The following is a 20016-nucleotide window of genomic DNA, read 5'->3' as shown; positions in this document are numbered from 1 at the left end:
CTTCTCACTCAAGCTTGCACCAACTTTGAGGTTGATCCAGGGCAGGTGCTCATCGAATCTCCCCATGGTGTACACTTATCTTCAAGCTATTCAGGCACCCTTCCCTTCTGGAGAAAGGCCAGAGGAGACTGTGGACAGTGAGTGGCTGATTAAAGCAGTCCACCTCTAATACTGGAAATCAGACAATAAAAGCATTACACAAGAGGGCAGGTGAATCTGTGGAAAGAGACGAATGGAATTAACGTCACAGGTCAATGGCCTTTTGTCACGTGGATTTGATTACTGCTCTACCTGGAGGCTGAAAGGGTGTAGCTGAAGGATGGTCTAACGGATCAAGGGCATTGCAATTGCAAATTGCCCTAATGTAGATAGAATGGCAATCAGGCAGGTTGGGAAGAGATTGTAGTGAAGGGATGCATGGGGAAGAGAGAGTACATTCTAGATTCACCCTAACTTGTCATTCATTTTCCAAGAACAAATAAACAGAAGGTCTTTGACATTGACATCTCCCTGCACTGCAGCTGCCTGACCAGCTGAGTGTATCCAAAATGTTGTTTGTTCATGCAATTTTTAGCGAATGCCTTTAATTGTAGAAGATGGTCAAAACAAAAATTTGGAGCTGGAAATTTTGTTGACAGTTCTTATCCAGGGAGAATAGCTTCTTGTTTTGATAATTTAATCAATGGCAAGATCTGCATAAGATACTTTTATAGAATGGAAATTTGCTATTTAATGCCCTTGTTTCTTGCATTTGCACACAAAAACACTTTGCATTGATAAAGTACTTTGGCAAGAACTCTTGTACAGAAATCATCTTTAAGGAAATCATCCTTCTTTTTGATGTTTTGAATGCCCAAACTTACTTTTGTTGCACAGGGTTCAGAATCTCTGCAGCCGACAGGCAGTGGCCTCTCTGGAACACAAAGTTCAATGGACACCAGCTTTCGATACTGTCTTTTAAGATCACTATTGCCTCGTGCAATTATTTAGGTGGGTTACAATACCTTGGGCCCCAAGTAGTCAGTGAAGAAATCAGTCCAGATTTTTATAAACTGTTTAATAATTTTGAAGACAAATTACATGATAACAGGTCCACAAAAAAGAAAACATGCCGGAACCATTAGGAACCAGAGCAAGTGAGAGTTAGACAAAGATAATGATCTTATATCCATCCAGTCAAGAGAGATTAGATATTTTAAAACTGATGCTGTGCTTGCCTACTGTCTGGAAAAAAATAAATTCATTAGTAATGGAACACTAAGGCTTTACATTAATACATATTGTTAATTTGAATAGAATTTCTAATTGATGTACAAGATGGTTAATGAGTTCAAGGACAAACGTGTGTCTAAAATTCTACATTACAAACAGGTCCACTTGTACAACGCTGCATGGACGCTAACATATACCTTAATTGGCTCACCATGACAGGCAGTTCTCCAGTAACAGGAAGGTCACTCACAATTTAATGTGCTTAGAAATTAGACGGCCACAGAAACAAACTGGAGCTTCCCCAAAGACCATTGTTAGCTTCCTTAGAGCTTCCCACAGGTTACGAGTCATTCAGGGGGAATCAGCAATGCCCTGGCACAAACACATTCAGACCAAGTCAGTCAAGTGGGCAGCTTGAGGTTCTGCAGCATGTAAATCAACTGAGCAAATAACCCTGGCCTTTCACAAGGAAATAAATGCAGTTGGGGTCCATCTGCCTGTGGCATTTGGAGAAAAGGCAAGTACCAGTTGCATTCTCCAGCATGAAAATTAATATATTGATAGTCCGAGAAGTTAATATCATTACTTTAAAAGTAATGTCATTTGCTTTGCTGAGCGAGCAGCCTTACGGCCAAACTAACTTGAGCATCCATCTGGGATGACTGCTCAAGAGATCCAATTCATCCCTTTACACCTTCCAGTCAAACAGATGTCAGAACCTCAAAGTGATAAGGTGTTCAGAACTAAGGTCCGGGGGTTACTTAAAAGGTGTACAATGAAACCTCAAAATGTTCCTTCAAGTTCCTGTTTACAGTATGTTAATTTAAGATACATTTTAGATGTGGATTTAATCACCAGTTTCCAACCAAAAAGGAAAATCAGTACAAATGAGTACAGAACAGTCTGGACCAAATTGAACCAAAGTATGTACAGATCACCCAACCCTATTACAAAGTGATGATCCAAACAATGTAATATTAATAGGCACTTACTTGGGTCAACTCAATGTAATGCCTTTCACCAATTAAGATGGAGTTAGTTCTTTATCTCATTAGATTTCAGGTGCAAGTACCTGAACCTCTGGGTAAATTTCTGCTCTGCATATTGTAAAAAAAAAGTAATGTGTAAATCAATAAAATGGCCATGATCAAACTAATGGAGACATTTTTTTTAAACTTTCAAAGATTAAACAAGGGGGCTCTTTTCTAGAAGCTTCTGAAACCCAATAGAGCTCTTCAGCATCTTTCTTAAAATGCAGTATAGGCATTTCTTCCCAGGGGTAGTCCAAAATTAGCTGTCATAAATGCAAGTCACAAGCAATTCAGGAGAAACTCTACTCAGACTGATGCGAATGTGGACCGCCCGGAGACGAGGAAAATGGTCCAGCTAGATTTAAGATGGAGGTCAATACACAAAGGGATTATGGAAATATGCCGATTGGATGAAATGCTAACTGCTGGCACACAAGGATGTAGTCACTGAATGGGCAAACATATTTGATAATACTATGCAATTTCATCTTACTTTCCAAAGAATAGATCAGGAAGGACCAAGCAGAAGAGGGCAGGGCAGGTTCCCATGTTTTCTGCATAGTTTAGTTTAGAGATACAGCTGGAAACAGGCCCTTTGGCTCACTGACCAGTGACTCCCACACACTAACATTATCCTACACACCAGGGCCAATTTACTAAGTAATAATCCCAATGCATTCAGTTCATGATCATTATTAGTTACCTCCCTCTGAAGTAATTTTCTCACAAACTGCTGTAGTTTGACTGACTGGTTTGATTGGGTCCCTTAAAGTTTGTTTGTTTGGACATGCTCCAGCTTGCTGAAGGTGGTTAACACAGATGATACCATGGAAAACTGCCCATTTCTAGCCCAACTTGCGATATTTTTTGCATTGTTGAAATTAGTGTTTTTCCGCAGGCACCACAGCATACCACAAATGAAGCATCCAATTCCACTCTTATTGGGCCTCGCCCAACGAGACATACATTCAGTTAATTAAATCTAATCCAAACAATTAAGAAATGTGCTGCCTCAAATAAACTTTGCCCAGTAATATTTAAAAACACAATTAGAGACTTAGGAACTCGTCTACTCTTCACTCTTGGTTTGTTCAGTATCACAGTATTCAGTATTTACTTTATCACCAGTCAAGAGATTGCATTGATGGCCTTTTTCCTCCATGTTCTTGAAAAATTGACCATTATCTTCAATAAAGTAAAACTAGAGTTTAGCATTCCTTGCCTGGCATTAGGCAGGAAACTAAAATAGCACTGCTGTTTGGCACTATTCAAAGACAAGCCCATCAGGTTTAAGTTGGTGTACGGACAGATCCGCTAATAATCAAGGAATCGGATAGGTATAGGATGTCTAATACACGAGTGAACAATGGAAATAGACGCTGCATAAAAGACCATGGGAGAGTTATTTGATCTCCACAAAATCTTACTACACATTACAAAAGGTTCAACAGATTTGCCAGCATGAAGCACCAATAGAAATTATTCCATTCTTCTACACATGGAAAGGCTATTCAAAGAGCCTATTCTTTGAGGCTATCAAAAAAACATTTTGTTTTTAGTTAATTAAAGCAACCCACATTTAAAAGGCTGACTTACAATACACAATGTTAGTACAAGGCACTTATTTGGACCTTAATTGTTAGTGAATGATTCTAACCTACAAAAGAAAGTACTCCTTCAAATTCTGAGTCACGGATTATTGTTACATAATGTACATGCAAGCCCAAGAGGTTTTCCTTTTTATTGTTGTGACCGGGTTAGCAGCGCAGGTAATTTTAAAGTGCTTGGTGTGGACAAAATGAGCAGTTTAGAGGGTTTAAAATCAGGCGTTCCTCAGTTCAAGGACCCACGTGCAAAGATGCACTATTAAATTGCAAAATTTACTTCCCCCTGAAAGTTTATAATTTTAAGATAAAGATTTAATAATGGCAATTTGCTCCAAAATACCAGTTAAAATGGTAAATACGGGTACTAAATGTCTCAAATAAAATTACAGGAACATCAAATAAATACCCAAAGAGTCACTCATATGTGTTCACAGAAATCTTTCTACATCCAATTAATTGCATTAGTTGCCTGATGAAGAGCTACCAACAAGTTAAAAAATGAGTACCAATCAATTGCATCCTTAGTTTTAGAAGTGCCCCATAGTCAGTAATGATCACTTCCTATGAGAATCAAATTAGACCCAAAAGGGAATTAAACATTACATCAAGAATTGCAGAGCTGAAAGACCCAAGGCAGCAATATAACATTGGAGACTGAGAAGAGGGTCAAGGATGTTGATGTTGAGAACTCAGAGGCAATGGAAGGACGAGGTGGCCAGAAATTACAGAGCAACAGGAAATAAAAACACATGAAACATCAACAGGACATGTTATTCAGGGTCACGTCTCAGGTCTCCAGCAGTCAGCTCACAAAGTATTGGCGGAGACCCAACAGCAGATTTCCGACCTTGTCAGACAATTTGAAAATGAGACAATAAACTTACTTTGAGGCTCAAGAAATCAAATCAAATCAAATGAAATGACTCTTCATGGCAATTAAAAGTATTTATAAAACCTGAACTTATAGTTATTGCCTCTGAGGTAATCATCAGAAATTGATTATCTATGCAACATTAGTTGCATGCTGCAACAATGATCTTTTAAAGTTTACTCACTGCAGCTGAGATTAAAAAAAAAGAATCTCATGACTAAAGTGAATGAAGGGAACCTTGACCTGCTTTCTGATGTTTGCCACGTTTTGCCCTTCTTTAAGGATCAAGGATTCAGAGATTTAATGTTTCTAAGCCAAAGATGATTTTACAGTATCAACAGAAAACAGAGGGAAATACATCACAGTGCTGTGTTGTGTAGAGATGCCAGGCTTTGAGCGATGGCTTTTCATAGAATGGTGTCTGCAAATTTCACTTGTGGCATCTCTTCAGTTTTTTCACACTTCCATTCTATTTCCTCTACTGCAAGTATATGAGCTTGCTAGCCATGGATGTCTCTGGTATGTTGTATTGACTGGACAATATATTTTACTGATGTACTGCAGCAATGCAGTGGAGATTAACCTCAGCTTGCGTCTTCTATCAAGTTACAGAATTTATGTCTGGATTGAGGGCTTCCAGGTAAAACATTGGATTAGAGGTTGCGCTTGCTCCTATTGACACCACATCCTAATAAAGTGTCAAAACCAAATCTTAAATCTTATGAAGATAGTTAGGATAACACGAGATAACATTTCATGTCTAAGGATTAGGAACTAGATTAATGTTCATCGATCCAAGCACACCATAAATCAGCATAATTTAGTAACGTTTGTGTTAGTTATAGGGTGCTGAATAAAAATCTGCAGACTGTACCAATTTGAAAGAACAAAGAAAACTCTGGGGTTTAATGCAGTCTGAGAACCTTGCCCAGCACCCACTTTCCTCTCAAAACACAAAGAGCAGATGGAGATACAATAGTAACTGAGTAAATGAAAAGGCCTGAGTAACAGCGGGACAGGCAACATCTCTGGAGAAGGATAAACATCACCCATTCCTTCTCTCCAGAAATGCTGCCTGTCCCGCTGAGTTATTCCAGCTATTTGTATCTTTGTTTTAAACCAGCATCTGCAGTTCCTTCCTACACAAATGAAAAGGCCTATTCAATGTATGTGAAATGATCCTCTCTACAGAAAACCTGGTGCTGTTTTCAATGTTACTTGTTACATTTTCCCATATTTTATTTGCGATATTGAAGTAAAAAATAAACAGAGGAAAGGCCCACACTGTACTTGGCCTTGGGAATCAAACTCCACTGTGTGTGGCAGCTGACCATTTTAATTATTTCTATCAAAAACAATTTTGCCAGAATTTGGGTATTTGTAATTCAAAGCAATTTTTAAAAGACAGCTACAGAAAGTATCTAACGTTAAATATTGATCAATTCTAATGGAGCAAGGTATTGAATAAAGCACAAGGATTTTCTTCACAGGTTTCAAATTGTTTAAAAAAAAAATCGTTTCATTTAATGATCTTTGCATTGATTATGGTAGGTCACCCACTGTGAACATCTGATATTCTGTTCATATGCACAAAGCAGCAAAGGCTTACTGCCCCTTCTTTCCACTTTAACTCCACACATCCGATGAGTAACGGCCCTTTGTCATCAGTTTCTTGACGTAATCAACAGCCTGTTCATGCATCATGTTTCCAAGTTCAGCGGCAATTTCATAAAATGTGTTCTGGACATCTCTTGCCATATTCTTTGCATCACTGAAATAAAAAGAGAAGAACTTGCATTTTACTGTATTTCCCCACCCTTGGTAAATCCCAAAGCACTCTGCAGCCATTTAATTTTTTTTAAATTACGGTAATGTAGGACATGTTATAGATATTTAATGCAAATTGACTTAATGGTACAGGCTGAGGGATATTCACCAGAACACCTCATGTGTTATTGATTTATGAAGACATTATCAATCACAATTATTTTGGAGTAAATTAGTGAAGTGTGTCTGTCCCCCTCAATAAAAGAACTGAACCTGCTGCCCAATTTGCCTTGATCTATTACATATCAGAACCGTAATAGGGTTCATGCGTTGAAATTTATGAAGGTCTTTAACTCCCCATTAAATATGCCAGCAGATGTCAAGTACCAGTCATTTTTTAAATTAATCTTTACCTTTAATGCCTGTCAATAAACCCGACAGACCAAACTTATACAAGTGTAGCATATTGCTCCTCTGAATTATTGTTGGAGATTGAAGAAATATTTTCAACTTTTCTTCATCTTCATCTCTTGTTCTTTTTATTCATACTTATACACACTATTTAGGTATGTTGCAAAGCCTACCTGAAGCGTCGCTGAAAATCTGTCCCAGCCCGTCTGCGCGATTTTGGCGCCGTTTAGAGGGGGGCGGGTTTAAAACGCGATTTTCCCTAGGCTGTTCAAATCGAGGTATTTCAGCCTAGTTAATTATTAACAAAAGATCGCTGGAAGATTCCGTAGCTAGAGCTATTTTTAGTTTTAAGGGTTATCTTTATTTGTTATAGTAGGTTAAAAATTAACCTCAAAATCACGACCGCCGACAACGGGTCGGATCTCATACAGGGGAAAACGGAAGGTATGCTGTTTATTTTTACGTTAAAAAGGGCTTCTTAAGATCCCTTTATACAAAGTTTAATGTTGCGAGTAGCTAATTTGGGCCCATTATATCCTGCAGTATTTTTCTGGGCATTTGAGGGCACAAATCTACCGCAATGTGAACGTTCTAAACCAGCGCGTTCACAGGATCCCACTAGAAAGCTGATTTAAATGGACTTTAATTTACAGCAATTGAACACTAAATTCCTTCCATTTGGCCTATAAATTAATGTAAATTAGAGTTAAAAATCATGTTTTATTGCGAATTATTTGTGAATATTATTTGGACACAGGCTATTTAAAAATGTTAATCATTTATTAAGAAATGGATAGATGTTTAGATCTAGTAATTTAAGTCTGAAATTAGCTACAATTAGGTAACTAACTAATTATATGCTTTAATGTCAGGTCATCCAAGTAAGATTATTTTATATTTGTTTCAGAATGCTTCAATCTATGATAACTGAAATTTTTATTCAGTTCTCTTAATTTTTAAGAAAGTTATGGGCTTTTGACTGTCCACGATCACAGCTTTTTTGTTATGTCCATAGAAAATCAATAGGGAACAAGATGCTAATTTCCGAGTATGAAAATGGCCATAACTTTTTAAATACTTGAGATACGAAAGTGAATTAGGTGTCAAATTAAACTTCTTTTTATGCTTTATCTGATGGGATAAATTGCAGACTTGATTTTTAAAATCTCAAAATTTTGTAACATTGCTACACTATTGAATATCATAACTTAAATTTATTGATATAGCCATTGGTCAAGAAATTTGTACAGATGGCAAAATTGCTTTCAGCCTAACACCTCCAAAAATGAATTATTGCTTACCAACCAAAGTGCACATTATTGCAACTGTTTTTAGATTGAATCTAGATTAGAAATGGATGGTGTTGACCTTCTGAGCACTAATGGTACCACACTCATCCAGGTCGCTCACAGAGTATTCTAGCAAGCTCGTGGCCTGCACCTTTTAGATAGAGGAAGGGCCTTGGAGCATCAGGTGGAAAGTCTCTGGCTACTGAATACCTCGCATCTGATTTTCGAGAGACAGTCATGTTTCTGGTCAGTGCTAACCTTAGGATATTGTTGGTGGGGTCGAAACAACGTAATGCGCTGAATGCAAGGATTGGTGGTTAGACTACCTTTTGTTAGCGATCATCAGTCAGTTTTATGGCACTAACATCACTCATCACATATTAACCCATGCTCAAGTGTTTGCATGGATTGCTTCATTTTCTGAGGAGTTGCGAATGGGATTGATGCACAACATTCATCTTCACTTCCCACCTTATGATGGAAGGAACATTATTGATGAAGCGGTTAGTGGTTGAATGGTCCAAGCCAACTCCTGCAATTATGTTCTGGGGCTTCTGCTGATAGGAATTTGGAGAAAAGAAATGCAAGGACACTCACATGGAGCATGGTTTGGGCCAAATGGCCTGTTCCATGCGATATATTCTGTAAAACGCATATTTCTCCACTTAAAATAGTACACTTAGAATTTCCCTTGATATAATGCAAGTGTGAAGCTGTGCACACACATGCCCTTCACTTACCCGCAAATGTAAATATGCCCATTCTCCTTCTGGATCAGATTCCACACATGCTCTTTATTTCTCTTCAGCAAATGTTGAACATACTCCTAAAGTTTATTGAAGGTGTTGGGGTGCAGGCGGGGTATGGAAGGAAGAGGGGAGAAACAGATAAAATTAATTATTCAAACCACAATGTACAAGTGGCTACCTCCACTAGCTCATTTCTTTTCAGGGCATCCACCTCTTAAATGATTTAACCAGTTTCTTCCACCACCTTATCAAAAGCTAATTCTAACAATAACTAACATTTATGATGCACATGCAACACTGAAAAATACATTGCAAAGATATTTCATGGGGCCATTATTAAACAAAATCTGATACAGAGAAGACAATATTAGGAGTGGTGGCTGAAAGCCTGGTCAAGGGACTATGAAAGATTCTTTAAAGATATAATGGAAATTTGATGTCTTTAGCAAGGCTGGCATTCATTATCCCGATATTAAGGAAGTAAAACGGTCAACAGACGAGTCTGGAGTCACATGTAGAGATGTCCTGAGGAATAGTTCTGCACCACATGGCTCGTCAAATGACAATTAGCCTTGCACTAGCTTTTTAAAAAACAGCTTGAGTTATTTACATCTTCCCATCTCCACCCCTTTCTGCTTTCCGCAGAGACCTTTCCCTCCGCAAATCCCTGGTCAATTTCCCACCCAAACCACCCCCTCCCCAGGTACTTTCACCTGCAGTCGCAGGAGATGCAACACCTCTCCCTTTACCTCCCCTCTCGACCCCATCCAAGGACCCCGACAGTCTTTTCAAGCGAGGCCGAGGTTTACTTGTACCTCCTCCAACCTCATCGACTGTATCCGCTGTTCCAGTATATCAGTGAGACCAAGCACAGGCTCGGCGACAGTTTCACTGAACACCTCCGCTCAGTCCACCCAAACCTACCTGATTTCCTGGTTGCTCAGCACTTTAATTCCCCCTCCCATTCCCAATCTGACCTTTCTGTCAGTGAGTCCTCCATTGTCAGTGAGGCCCAGCGCAAATTGGAGGAACAGCACCTCATATTTTGTTTGGGTTAGCTTACACCCCAGCGGTATAATAAATAATAATACATTTTATTTATGGGCGCCTTTCAAGAGTCTCAAGGACACCTTACAAAAATTTAGCAGGTAGAGGAAAAACATGCAAGGGGAATGAAATAAAGAGTAGAGACATGACTAGTACACAAAGTAAATACAGAATTCAATACAAAACACAGTACGAGGCAATTAATGCAGATGAAAAGTGACGGCACGTGGGACAGATTTTTTAGGTATTCTGGGAATCAACAGATATGGGGTTAGAGCAGGAAAGTGTTGCCGTGATAAAAGATTGGATTGAAGGGACTGAAGGGTGAAGTGAGTAGACAGGATAAAGGGCACAACTCTGCTTCTGTTTGCTTAGGTGTTCTAACTTCCTTCAGATAGTGCCACGAGGCCTCTAATGATCAGCAAAAATATGCATCCCTTGTTTAATATTTCCCTCAAAGTCAGCCACCATGACAACTTAATGCTCCCTCAGTTCTGAAGCACAGTCTCACGCAAGATCATGCGTCCCAGTTTGAACGTTGGGTCTAGTTAAGCAAATGCAAATCTTCCGATTCAAAAGCAACTGATGCAAATATCAACTGATGCAAATAGACTCAAACGCGTGACACCATAGGCAGAGGTGAAGAGATGGGTCTTGAGGCGGAACTGGAAGATGGTGAGGGACACGGAATTGCGGATCAGTTGGGGGAGGGAGTTCCAGAGCCTGGGAGCTGCCCCGGAGAAAGCTCTGTCCCCAAAACTGCGGAGGTTGGACTTGTGACTTCTCTAATGTCGCTCCCACTCCCCTGACATCAGTTTGAAGAAGGGTCGCGACTCGAAACGTCACCCATTCCTTCTCTCCAGATATGCTGTCTATCCCGCTGAGTTACTCCCGCATTTTGCGTCTAACTTCGAGTTATTTACAACCTGATTTCAAGTTCCCCTTTTCCAAGACTGGGTTCAAACTCATGCCTCTGGAACAAAGGTCCAAAATTTTAGCCACTTGCCCAGGTTATCTGACCTTAATGGCAATGAACCCACAAGAGTTGTTTGGAACAGAATGGCACCAGCAGCAAACCCTGGGAGGTAGCATGTTAGAAATTGGAACAGAACAGCACAGGAATAGGCTCTTCAGTCTAGGATGTATGTGCCGATCATAATACTAAATTAAATGTTAAAAACGAAGGACCCACTTCATCAGGGGCCTTAATGTGAAGAAACAATAATATTTGTCTTTATTTTAACAATAAAATCAATTTTCAAACTTTGCATTGCTTAGTGCATTAAAAAGAAAGGATTTCAGGACACATAGAAGGCCACAGGATAATGTAGGGGCAGGATAATGATTATGATCCACAATTTGGCTTGCGACTGATTTACCTTCTCGCCCTGGTCCCTGGAGAAGGCTACATTAAGCTGAGTGAGGACACCATCCTGCTGGAACTGCTCCAGCATCTCCTGATAAAGGTAATCCTCGTTCTTATGCCGGCAGCCATAGTACAGCACAGTTTCGCCAACCTCCTTCCCTGTAAAAACCACAGGATAGATCTTTCATCACCAACGCATTCTACACAGGTTTAAGCAGTTAGGAGTTTATTTTACAGATAAAACAGATGACTAAAAAACAAACAATATGGTGGGAAGCCAGCGCAGGTAAACTCAACACATTCCAGGGTTAAAAATGCCAGTGTCCACAAATCAAAGGTGAAAGGCAGATTTGATAGATGCTAATGTTCTAAAGGAATTGGATGCTCTTGCACACATATCACTGAAAATTAGCATGCTTGTGCACCAGGAAGACGATTCAAACATTGACTTTAATTGCAAGAGCACAAGTCCAGGAACAGAAGGAAATGGATGCAATTGTTGGGCCATGGCGAGATCACATCTGACATATTGTGCTGTTTATTTTCTCCTGCCAAGCAAGGACATGCTTATGAATGAGAAAGATGAGTCAAGGTTTATCAAATTTAATCCTGGGTGGCTACATTTGTGATACGAAGAGAGGTTAACTCTCAAATTATAAATGAGGTGTAATCTCACTGAACCATACAAGTCTCATATAAAGATGCAGAGATGTTTCCCTCGAGTCGGGCATCTAGAATCAGGAGCCAAAGTCTCAAAAGTAGCAGTTGGCCACTCAGGAAATAAGTTTCTTCACTCAGATACGATGAATCTGGAAGTCTCTACCAAGAGCTGTGTCGGTTCAGCTACTGAGTATATTATAAAAGGACATTGATAGATTTTTAGGTATTCTGGGAATCAACAGATATGGGGTTAGAGCAGGAAAGTGTTGCCGTGATAAAAGATTGGATTGAAGGGACTGAAGGGTGAAGTGAGTAGACAGGATAAAGGGCACAACTCTGCTTCTGTTTGCTTAGGTGTTCTAACTTCCTTCAGATAGTGCCACGAGGCCTCTAATGATCAGCAAAAATATGCATCCCTTGTTTAATATTTCCCTCAAAGTCAGCCACCATGACAACTTAATGCTCCCTCAGTTCTGAAGCACAGTCTCATGCAAGATCATGCGTCCCAGTTTGAACGTTGGGTCTAGTTACGCAAATGCAAATCTTCCGATTCAAAAGCAACTGATGCAAATATCAACTGATGCAAAAAGACTCAAACAAGTTATAAATGTCTAGCATAAGGCCAAGCTATGAAAATGTCCAGCAGAATTCTTAGCAGGAAGACATCTTGTGACTATCTCGTTATACCGTGAATGTTTCAAAAATCATATACATACCTTGTACCCCACTTAAGTGTTACACTGGTGTGCCAATTCATTATAGCCCTCTTGGTCCTCCGTATAAACAAAGCTTGTAACCCTATGTACTGCAATAAACACCCATGTGGACTGCGAGCTGCCGTGTGAGAATCTTGGTACACAGATCACTGCCCTCCACTGGAATTCCCGAACCCACAAATTAACAATCTTACCACACATGACTACGGCAACGTGCACAGTTTGTATCAGGTTCCCAGCACAGTCACTAACACAAATAACATAATGGCCCTTATAAGTGCAGATTGGAGTAATGTTCTCATTGTTGAGAATGCATCCAAGTACTAAGCAAGGCAGCAGCATGTAGGAGAGAAATTACATCTCGGATGCTGACTGCCAAAATCAGTCCAGGCTCACCTGCAGTGGAAGAAGCAGAGATGCCTGCAAACATTAGAAGTATGATTTTGATCCTGTACCTTGCTGCTTCAGCCAAGCTCGTTCCTGAATAAAACCAACGAAGGGAGCGATGCCCGTGCCAGGTCCGATCATGAGAATGGGCGTGCTCGATTTGTAGGGCAGCCGGAACTGAGATTTCCTTACATACATTGGGACAGTGGGCTTGTGACCATTAATCGTTGGCACCTTGTTTTGTAGCCAAGTTGTTGCAACACCTCTGTTGGTGCGACCTGCTTTAGATACATACTCTACTACAACTGCACAGATGTGAACTGAATCAGAGTGAACCTAAAACAAAGCAGACATTTTAAAACCGGTTAAAAAAACTAAAAAAACAGCATTGTAATATGCATATTCTTTGGTAAATCATATAAAACGTACAAATTCATATAAAACTAACTAACAAGTTTGGTTGGCTGTGAGATAAATAATCCAGTGCTGCCTGTGTGGAGTTTGCGTGTCCTCTGCTGTTACTGTGAGGGTTTCCCCTCTATGCCCTGGTTTCCACCCACATCCCAAAAACATACAGATTGGTAGATTAAAGGGCCTGTCCCACTTGGCCATCATTTACACGACAGGCCAGTAGTGACTTACACGTGACGGTCGCGCGTCATCATGCGTCCGCACAGCCATCTGGAGCGCGTGACATCATTTGAAGATAGACACAAAATGCCGGAGTAACTCAGCGGGACTGGCAGCATCTCTGGAGAGAAGAAATGGATAATGTTTCGGGTCGAAACTCTTCTTCAGTCTGAAGAAAGGTCTCGACCCGAAACGTCACCCATTGCTTCTCTCCAGAGATGCTGCCGGTCCCGCTGAGTTACTCCAGCATTTTGTGTCTATCTCCAATAGGAGTGGGGGCGGATCCGGATCCGCAACGGCCGTGAGCCCCAGGCCGAGCTCGGCGATCGTTTGCCTGCTTCTGCTGCTGTTGGAGGTGAGATGTTGCGCCGTGCCAGGGTCTTGGGCCTGTCCCACTTTGGCCGTCAGTTACGCGACAGGCTGGTGGCGCACGAAGATTTTGTGCAGGACGAAGTCCACACTCCTTCACGCCACTCCACACCACTCCAGGCAAACGTCCCGCGCTACCCACACGCTAGCAGGTCGTGTAAATGGCGTGCGAATAACGGCCAAGTGGGACAGGCCCTTAAGTGTCTACAGTAAATTACCACCTTGTGTAGATGGATAAGGAGTTAATAAACATGCGAGAACAGATTACAGGGAAATTAGTTGGTTAATTGAATTGCTGAGAATAGCTTCCTTCTTTGTAGTATGGAAGCATGAAAAATATTGGCCAAGGAAACAGAAATCTTTTGTAATCAAAGTAATGCTGTAGGATTTATCCAACCAAATGGACAGACAAGGCATTGATTTTACCTCATAAAAATACTGCTGAGTTAAGCACTCCCCCAGCAGTGCAGTGGAATGTCAAACTTTACATGTGTTCAGTTCTCTGGATAAAGGCGTGAACCCACAACTTTCCTCCAACTCAAGGCTGATGCTTTAATTAGACTGCCAGCACAAATGCCTGCCTTGGATCCAGTCATCCCTCTTCAGGCCACAGCAGGAAATTAAGACAACCAGGTGCCCCCTATGTTGGCCCAAATGGTTTAAAGGGAATTTTTCTGATAATCTTCATTAATTATAATACATTCCAGCATAATGTCAATTGGATGAATTTAGTCATATTTTAGTCCTTGGTTTATATGCAGCATTACCCATTTAATTAGTTTAATAATAAGAAACCAGTTGTCAGAAAAAAGTTGTTACAAAATGATCAAGTGCATGCATACCAATATTCAATCATTTTAAAATAAAAAATTGGCAAGTCTTCTCAGCTAGTCTCACCTTTGAAGATGAAGCAATGGAATAATAGCGGGCCTGTAGCCGTGGCAGCAACTCACAGACATGATCGATGGGAGGGCGGAGGGACTTCAAGTCTTCGAGGATGGCCAGAATGTTTCTTCTAGCTTCAACCACCCACTTTAAGTATTGTGACTGAAAAACAATACAACAATCTCTTAACTCAGACGCTAGCCCTCATTCAAAATCTTAGTGACAGATTTAGCATTTACCAGATGCCATTCTCCAAAATTGCTGGTCAGCAGATTAACTCATAAAATTCACAAAATAAAAACTTTTAATAACTCGAGAGCTAGCAAATATTTTTGTTGGCCACATAGTGGCGTCCTGTGCTGCATTTAATTTGGACCCGACTATTCAAAATATTATAGCCCACATTTTATTGAAACATACACATTACATCAGGTACATGAATAGGACAGGGTTAGAGAGATACAGGCCATGCGCGGGGGCAGATGGGACGAACTTGGTTGGGGTATCTTGGTCGGCATGGATGAATTGGGCTTAACATTCTGTTTCCGTGCTGTATGATATGACACTAATGACCACAGGATTTGCGCTGGTTTTGTCTTTTGTAAGTTGGGGACACCAACAAACAGAACAAAGATCATATTTTTTAATTCATCCAGCACTATTTACATCTCACAGTTTTTGAAAACACTTCATGGGCTCAACTGCATATTTGGTTATGTGCATGAAAGTTAAATCAAATAGGTCGGCGTAAAACAAGTTTAATCAGATGCTAAACAATTCTAGGGAAAGAACTGCAAAGTTTAGAGTTTACAGTGTTGAGAGCAGATCACCGAAAGAAAGGCAGATGTTGTAACTAATGGGCAAAAAAACGAAAACAGTACAGAGCAGGCGAGAGAGGGAATACAAAACAAATCGCACAGGTGGAAGCTCATTTGCCACCTAAACAGGGCTTGCCTAACTAGGTTCTCTGCAAACTGGCATACTCTACCTTTCCTTCTGGGGAGGAAGAAGCCATTTTCCGTAGAAAATCTTGCTCTGTGGGGTCTGATGCATACTGTGCCAGTTCATAGAGGACATTAGTGCGTGGAGGATTGCTGATATCCAGATAATGTGACAATGCTGTTCGGTACGTGGTTGGGCATGGGAATGGGTGATTTTTACTGGACTCCTCTGAAACATACAACCACACAGGATAAATTAATAGAATGCATGTATAGTTGCAGCAGATCATTCATTGTAATGGGAATTAAAAAGTTGTGAATTTGGAGCAGTTGATGGATAACTGATCTGAAACAAAGCAAAGTGCTGTTGATTAAAGTTAATGCATGTTCATCCTGAAAGTGACCTGCAAGACAATTATAGGAGGGTGATAAAATCAGGTCCCGATGAAGATCCACATTTCTTAGCAGAAGGAAAGCTGATTCCATTACTTTTGACCAGATTTATTGGAGTTACACACTTTATGACCAACAACATATTTCAGTTGGTCTATTTATTTTTAATCACTAACATGCAGAAATAAAAGATTGGAAGATTTTTAGGCATCATCTCTGCTGGAGAAATACAGCAGTTCAGCAATGGTTACGCAGGAAACTACAGGCACATACAGATTAAATTTGAATTATTTTCCCCAATGCCTCACATTGTGACCAGATGTAATAATCAAATGAGAATGAACTCTTACAATTCTTACACAGGGGGAGCTTTTCACTGTGCCACATTATGTCCTTGATTACATGAAACATTATATTTTAATATTACAATGAATACGGGTTACATGTTCATTAAAACCCATTCCCCTCACAGAAATGAACAACAGATGCCTCAGTTTGAATAATATGTTAATATACTGTTATTTGATAATTATTTCTTCCTCCTACTTTCTCCATTTCATTGAATTAGGAAGTTTACTTGCCACTCACCATCAAGGTTTTTTAAGGAAAAGACTACGTCCAAGTCAGAGTTCAGTATTTTGCCAATCTCAGTGACCATGGTGGAGTCGTTTGTAGGGAACGCTGCCACGTGGTCTCCACTCTCGTATCTACAACACAAAGGAAATAAAGCACAAGTTAGCGATGTTACAAAACTTACCTTCAGCGGCGCTGCAGTTCTACCACTAGCCGTGTGCGCGACTTTGGCGGGGGGAAACGGGATTTAAAACTGCCTGCCTGACTGAGGCAGATTTCCTCGGGATGCTAGCTGCTGAGGAAAAATCGATCCGTCTTTCGTTCCCGATTTTGTTTTCTTCAAATGGCGAGACAATTTAATAGTTAGGTTAAAATAAAAAGCGACTCCTAACGCCCTCAACGCCTACAGCGTGACAGATCGCAAGAACGGTCAAAAAAGGTAAATCGTTTATTTTACATGTAATCTTGTTTCTTGGGATGGCTTTAATCTAATTTTACGTTGCAAAAATGTGATTTGGGCCCCATATGAGCCGGCAGTGTTTCTGCTGCTGATATGGAGTTCAAATTCACCGCAAATGCAACGTTCCAATCGATCGCGTTCCAGAAAAACCCACTCGCAAGATGATTTAAATGCTCTTTTTGTTGGACAATCATGTCATAAGAGTATCTAAATCATCTATATTTTGTGTTATTGTCTATCCTCCCTTTTCATCTGTGCATTAATTGCCTCATATTGTGTTTTGAATTGAATTCTGTCTTTAATTTGTGTACTAGTCATGTCTCTACTATTTATTTAATTCCCCTTACATGTTTTTCCTCTACCTGCTAAATTTTTGTAAGGTGTCCTTGAGACTCTTGAAAGGCGCCCATAAATAAAATGTATTATTATTATTATTATTATCCATAGTCAATATTTTTATACTAAATATCAGTTTTAGTCCCATGTATTGTGCAAAATAATAATATTTTTTATTATATTGAGTGGATGTTTCTTGATTAATTTATGGGAATTAAACATTACATTCCTTCCATTTGGCATATAAATTCATGACAGTGAAATTTAAAAATCATGTTATATTGTGAATTCTTGTGTGAATGGGATTAGTTTATTTGGATATTTAAGATATTTTTTTTAAAATATCCTTTTCTTTAGAAATGGAATCTACAGGACATTCTTAATGGGAAAGTAGTGGGCAGAAAGGCATGTCAGGCGTGGTTTGAAGAGCAAAAACCTGTAGTTTCCAATGCCAAAATTGAAAAGTTAAGGAAAAACAAGGTGTACAGAGTTGCTTATTGGTTACAATATGAGGATTATGATATGCCAATGTACCAGCTAGCAACTGATCTTATCCATAAAGATTTGGTCTATTGCTAGAAATTATAATTTACCTATCTGTAACGGACTTACAGCATATAATACAATAATATTAGTTCTGATCTTGAGAATATCACATTTTTGAATTTTCAAGGCAGTCTGGGTGTTTATTACTATTTCCGTCACAATGGTCAATTTTGTAATTAACTACAATTAGGTAATTAACTAATTATATGCTTTAATTTCAGATCATCCAAGTAAAATGTTTTATATTTGTTTCAGAATGCTTCAATCTATAATAACTGAAAATTTCATTCAGTTCCCTTAATTTTTAAGAAAATTATGGGCTTTTGACTGTCCTCGATCACTGCTTTTGTGTTAAGTCAATGGAAAAGCAATAGAGAACAAGATGCTAATTTCCGAGTTTGAAAATGGCCATAACCTTTTTAATACTGAAGGTATTAGTGTGAATTAGGTGTATTTAGTGTATTCACTCTATTAGTGTTTGAAATTAATAGCTCCGATATGAAATTATTTTAATATGTAGAGATGCTTCCAATCACAGAGGACCCATGCGAGCCGTCATTTCAATTCAAAGGGATCCTTCCGAATAAAAAAAAATGTGCTGCCAACTCTTCCATCACTGCTTCATTCATCTCACCCTCATTCTCACTGCACTCTATGAGGTTTAACATATAATTTTGGAATGTTGAGATTGTTATCCCACTTCCAGTTTATTTATTTGCTTGGATTGTTTGTTTGGGGGTGTTTAACACCCGGGTAGTGCACTTTCTCTCTGCTGACATGCAGCAATTGAAGCCCGAGAATCCACTATCATCCCATTACCAAAACAAATGCAAGATTAAATGCTTCAATGAATGGCAGCTGGTGGCTCTGACGTCCATCATCATGAGGTGCTTCGATAGGCTGGTCATGACACAGATTAATAACCTTCCAGGCAACCAAGAGCCACTGCAATTTACCTATCATGGCAACCGACCCAAAGCAAATGCCATCTCCCTGGCACAGCACTCATCCTTGGAACATCTGGATGGCAAGGACACTTATATTAGACTCCCATCGATTGACTATAGCTCCACCTTCATCACCATAATCCAAACCAAACTCATCCCCAAACACCAGGACCTGAGATCAACACACAGCCCCAAGAAATCCTACATTTGCAACACATGCAAGTCTTTGGTGAGACCATAGCAAGTTCCATCACGTACAGTTTTACATAGAAACATAGAAAATAGGTACAGGAGTAGGCCATTCAATATGATCATGGCTGATCATCCAACTCAGTATCCTGTACCTGCTTTCTCTCCATACCCCCTGATCCCTTTAGCCACAAGAGCCACATCTAACTCCCTCTTAAATATAGCCAATGAACTGGCCTCAACTACATTCTGTGGCAGAGAATTCCAGAGATTCACCACTGTGTAAAAAATGTTTTTCTCATCTCAGTCCTAAAAGATTGCCCCATTATCCTTAAACTGTGACCCCTTGTTCTGGACTTCCCCAACATCGGGAACAATCTTCCTGCATCTAGCCTGTCCAAGCCCTTAAGATTAACCCCTTTTGATTTTGTTTAAGGAAGCACATACTTAGATGGTACATTGTAGGCTCGCTAGATGCAAGGAAAGATTGACTAGAATAGACATTCATTGAGATGTGGAAGAAAGATCCCAGGGGAGGATATTTCACCAGTGAGATTTCTAGAATTGGGGCACAGAACAAAGGCTTTTAAAATAAAAGGCAACCCAAGCCATATAAGATTTAGATGCAGAGAAG

At 39.8% G+C, this 20016-nt stretch overlaps 1 protein-coding gene across 4 annotated transcripts in view; it reads right to left on the bottom strand.

Annotated features, from left to right (window-relative positions):
• Positions 1-1042: 1042 nt before the first annotated feature.
• The window catches only part of LOC129710715 (NADPH--cytochrome P450 reductase-like), a 64699-nt gene continuing 45725 nt past the window's right edge, over positions 1043-20016 (bottom strand). For all 4 annotated transcript variants that reach the window (XM_055657900.1, XM_055657901.1, XM_055657902.1 and 1 more), the window contains 7 exons: positions 16920-17038; positions 15986-16167; positions 15010-15159; positions 13182-13449; positions 11364-11509; positions 8929-9014; positions 1043-6492 (listed from right to left, as the gene is read on the bottom strand). In XM_055657900.1, the coding sequence (XP_055513875.1) occupies positions 6348-6492; positions 8929-9014; positions 11364-11509; positions 13182-13449; positions 15010-15159; positions 15986-16167; positions 16920-17038 (1096 nt within the window). In that variant the 3' untranslated portion in view covers positions 1043-6347. The remainder of the gene's footprint in view (positions 6493-8928; positions 9015-11363; positions 11510-13181; positions 13450-15009; positions 15160-15985; positions 16168-16919; positions 17039-20016) is intronic.

The sequence above is a fragment of the Leucoraja erinacea genome, chromosome 28 (assembly GCF_028641065.1).
Source record: "Leucoraja erinacea ecotype New England chromosome 28, Leri_hhj_1, whole genome shotgun sequence".
NCBI lineage: Eukaryota > Metazoa > Chordata > Chondrichthyes > Rajiformes > Rajidae > Leucoraja > Leucoraja erinaceus.
This window is presented reverse-complemented; position numbering and strand designations above follow the sequence as displayed.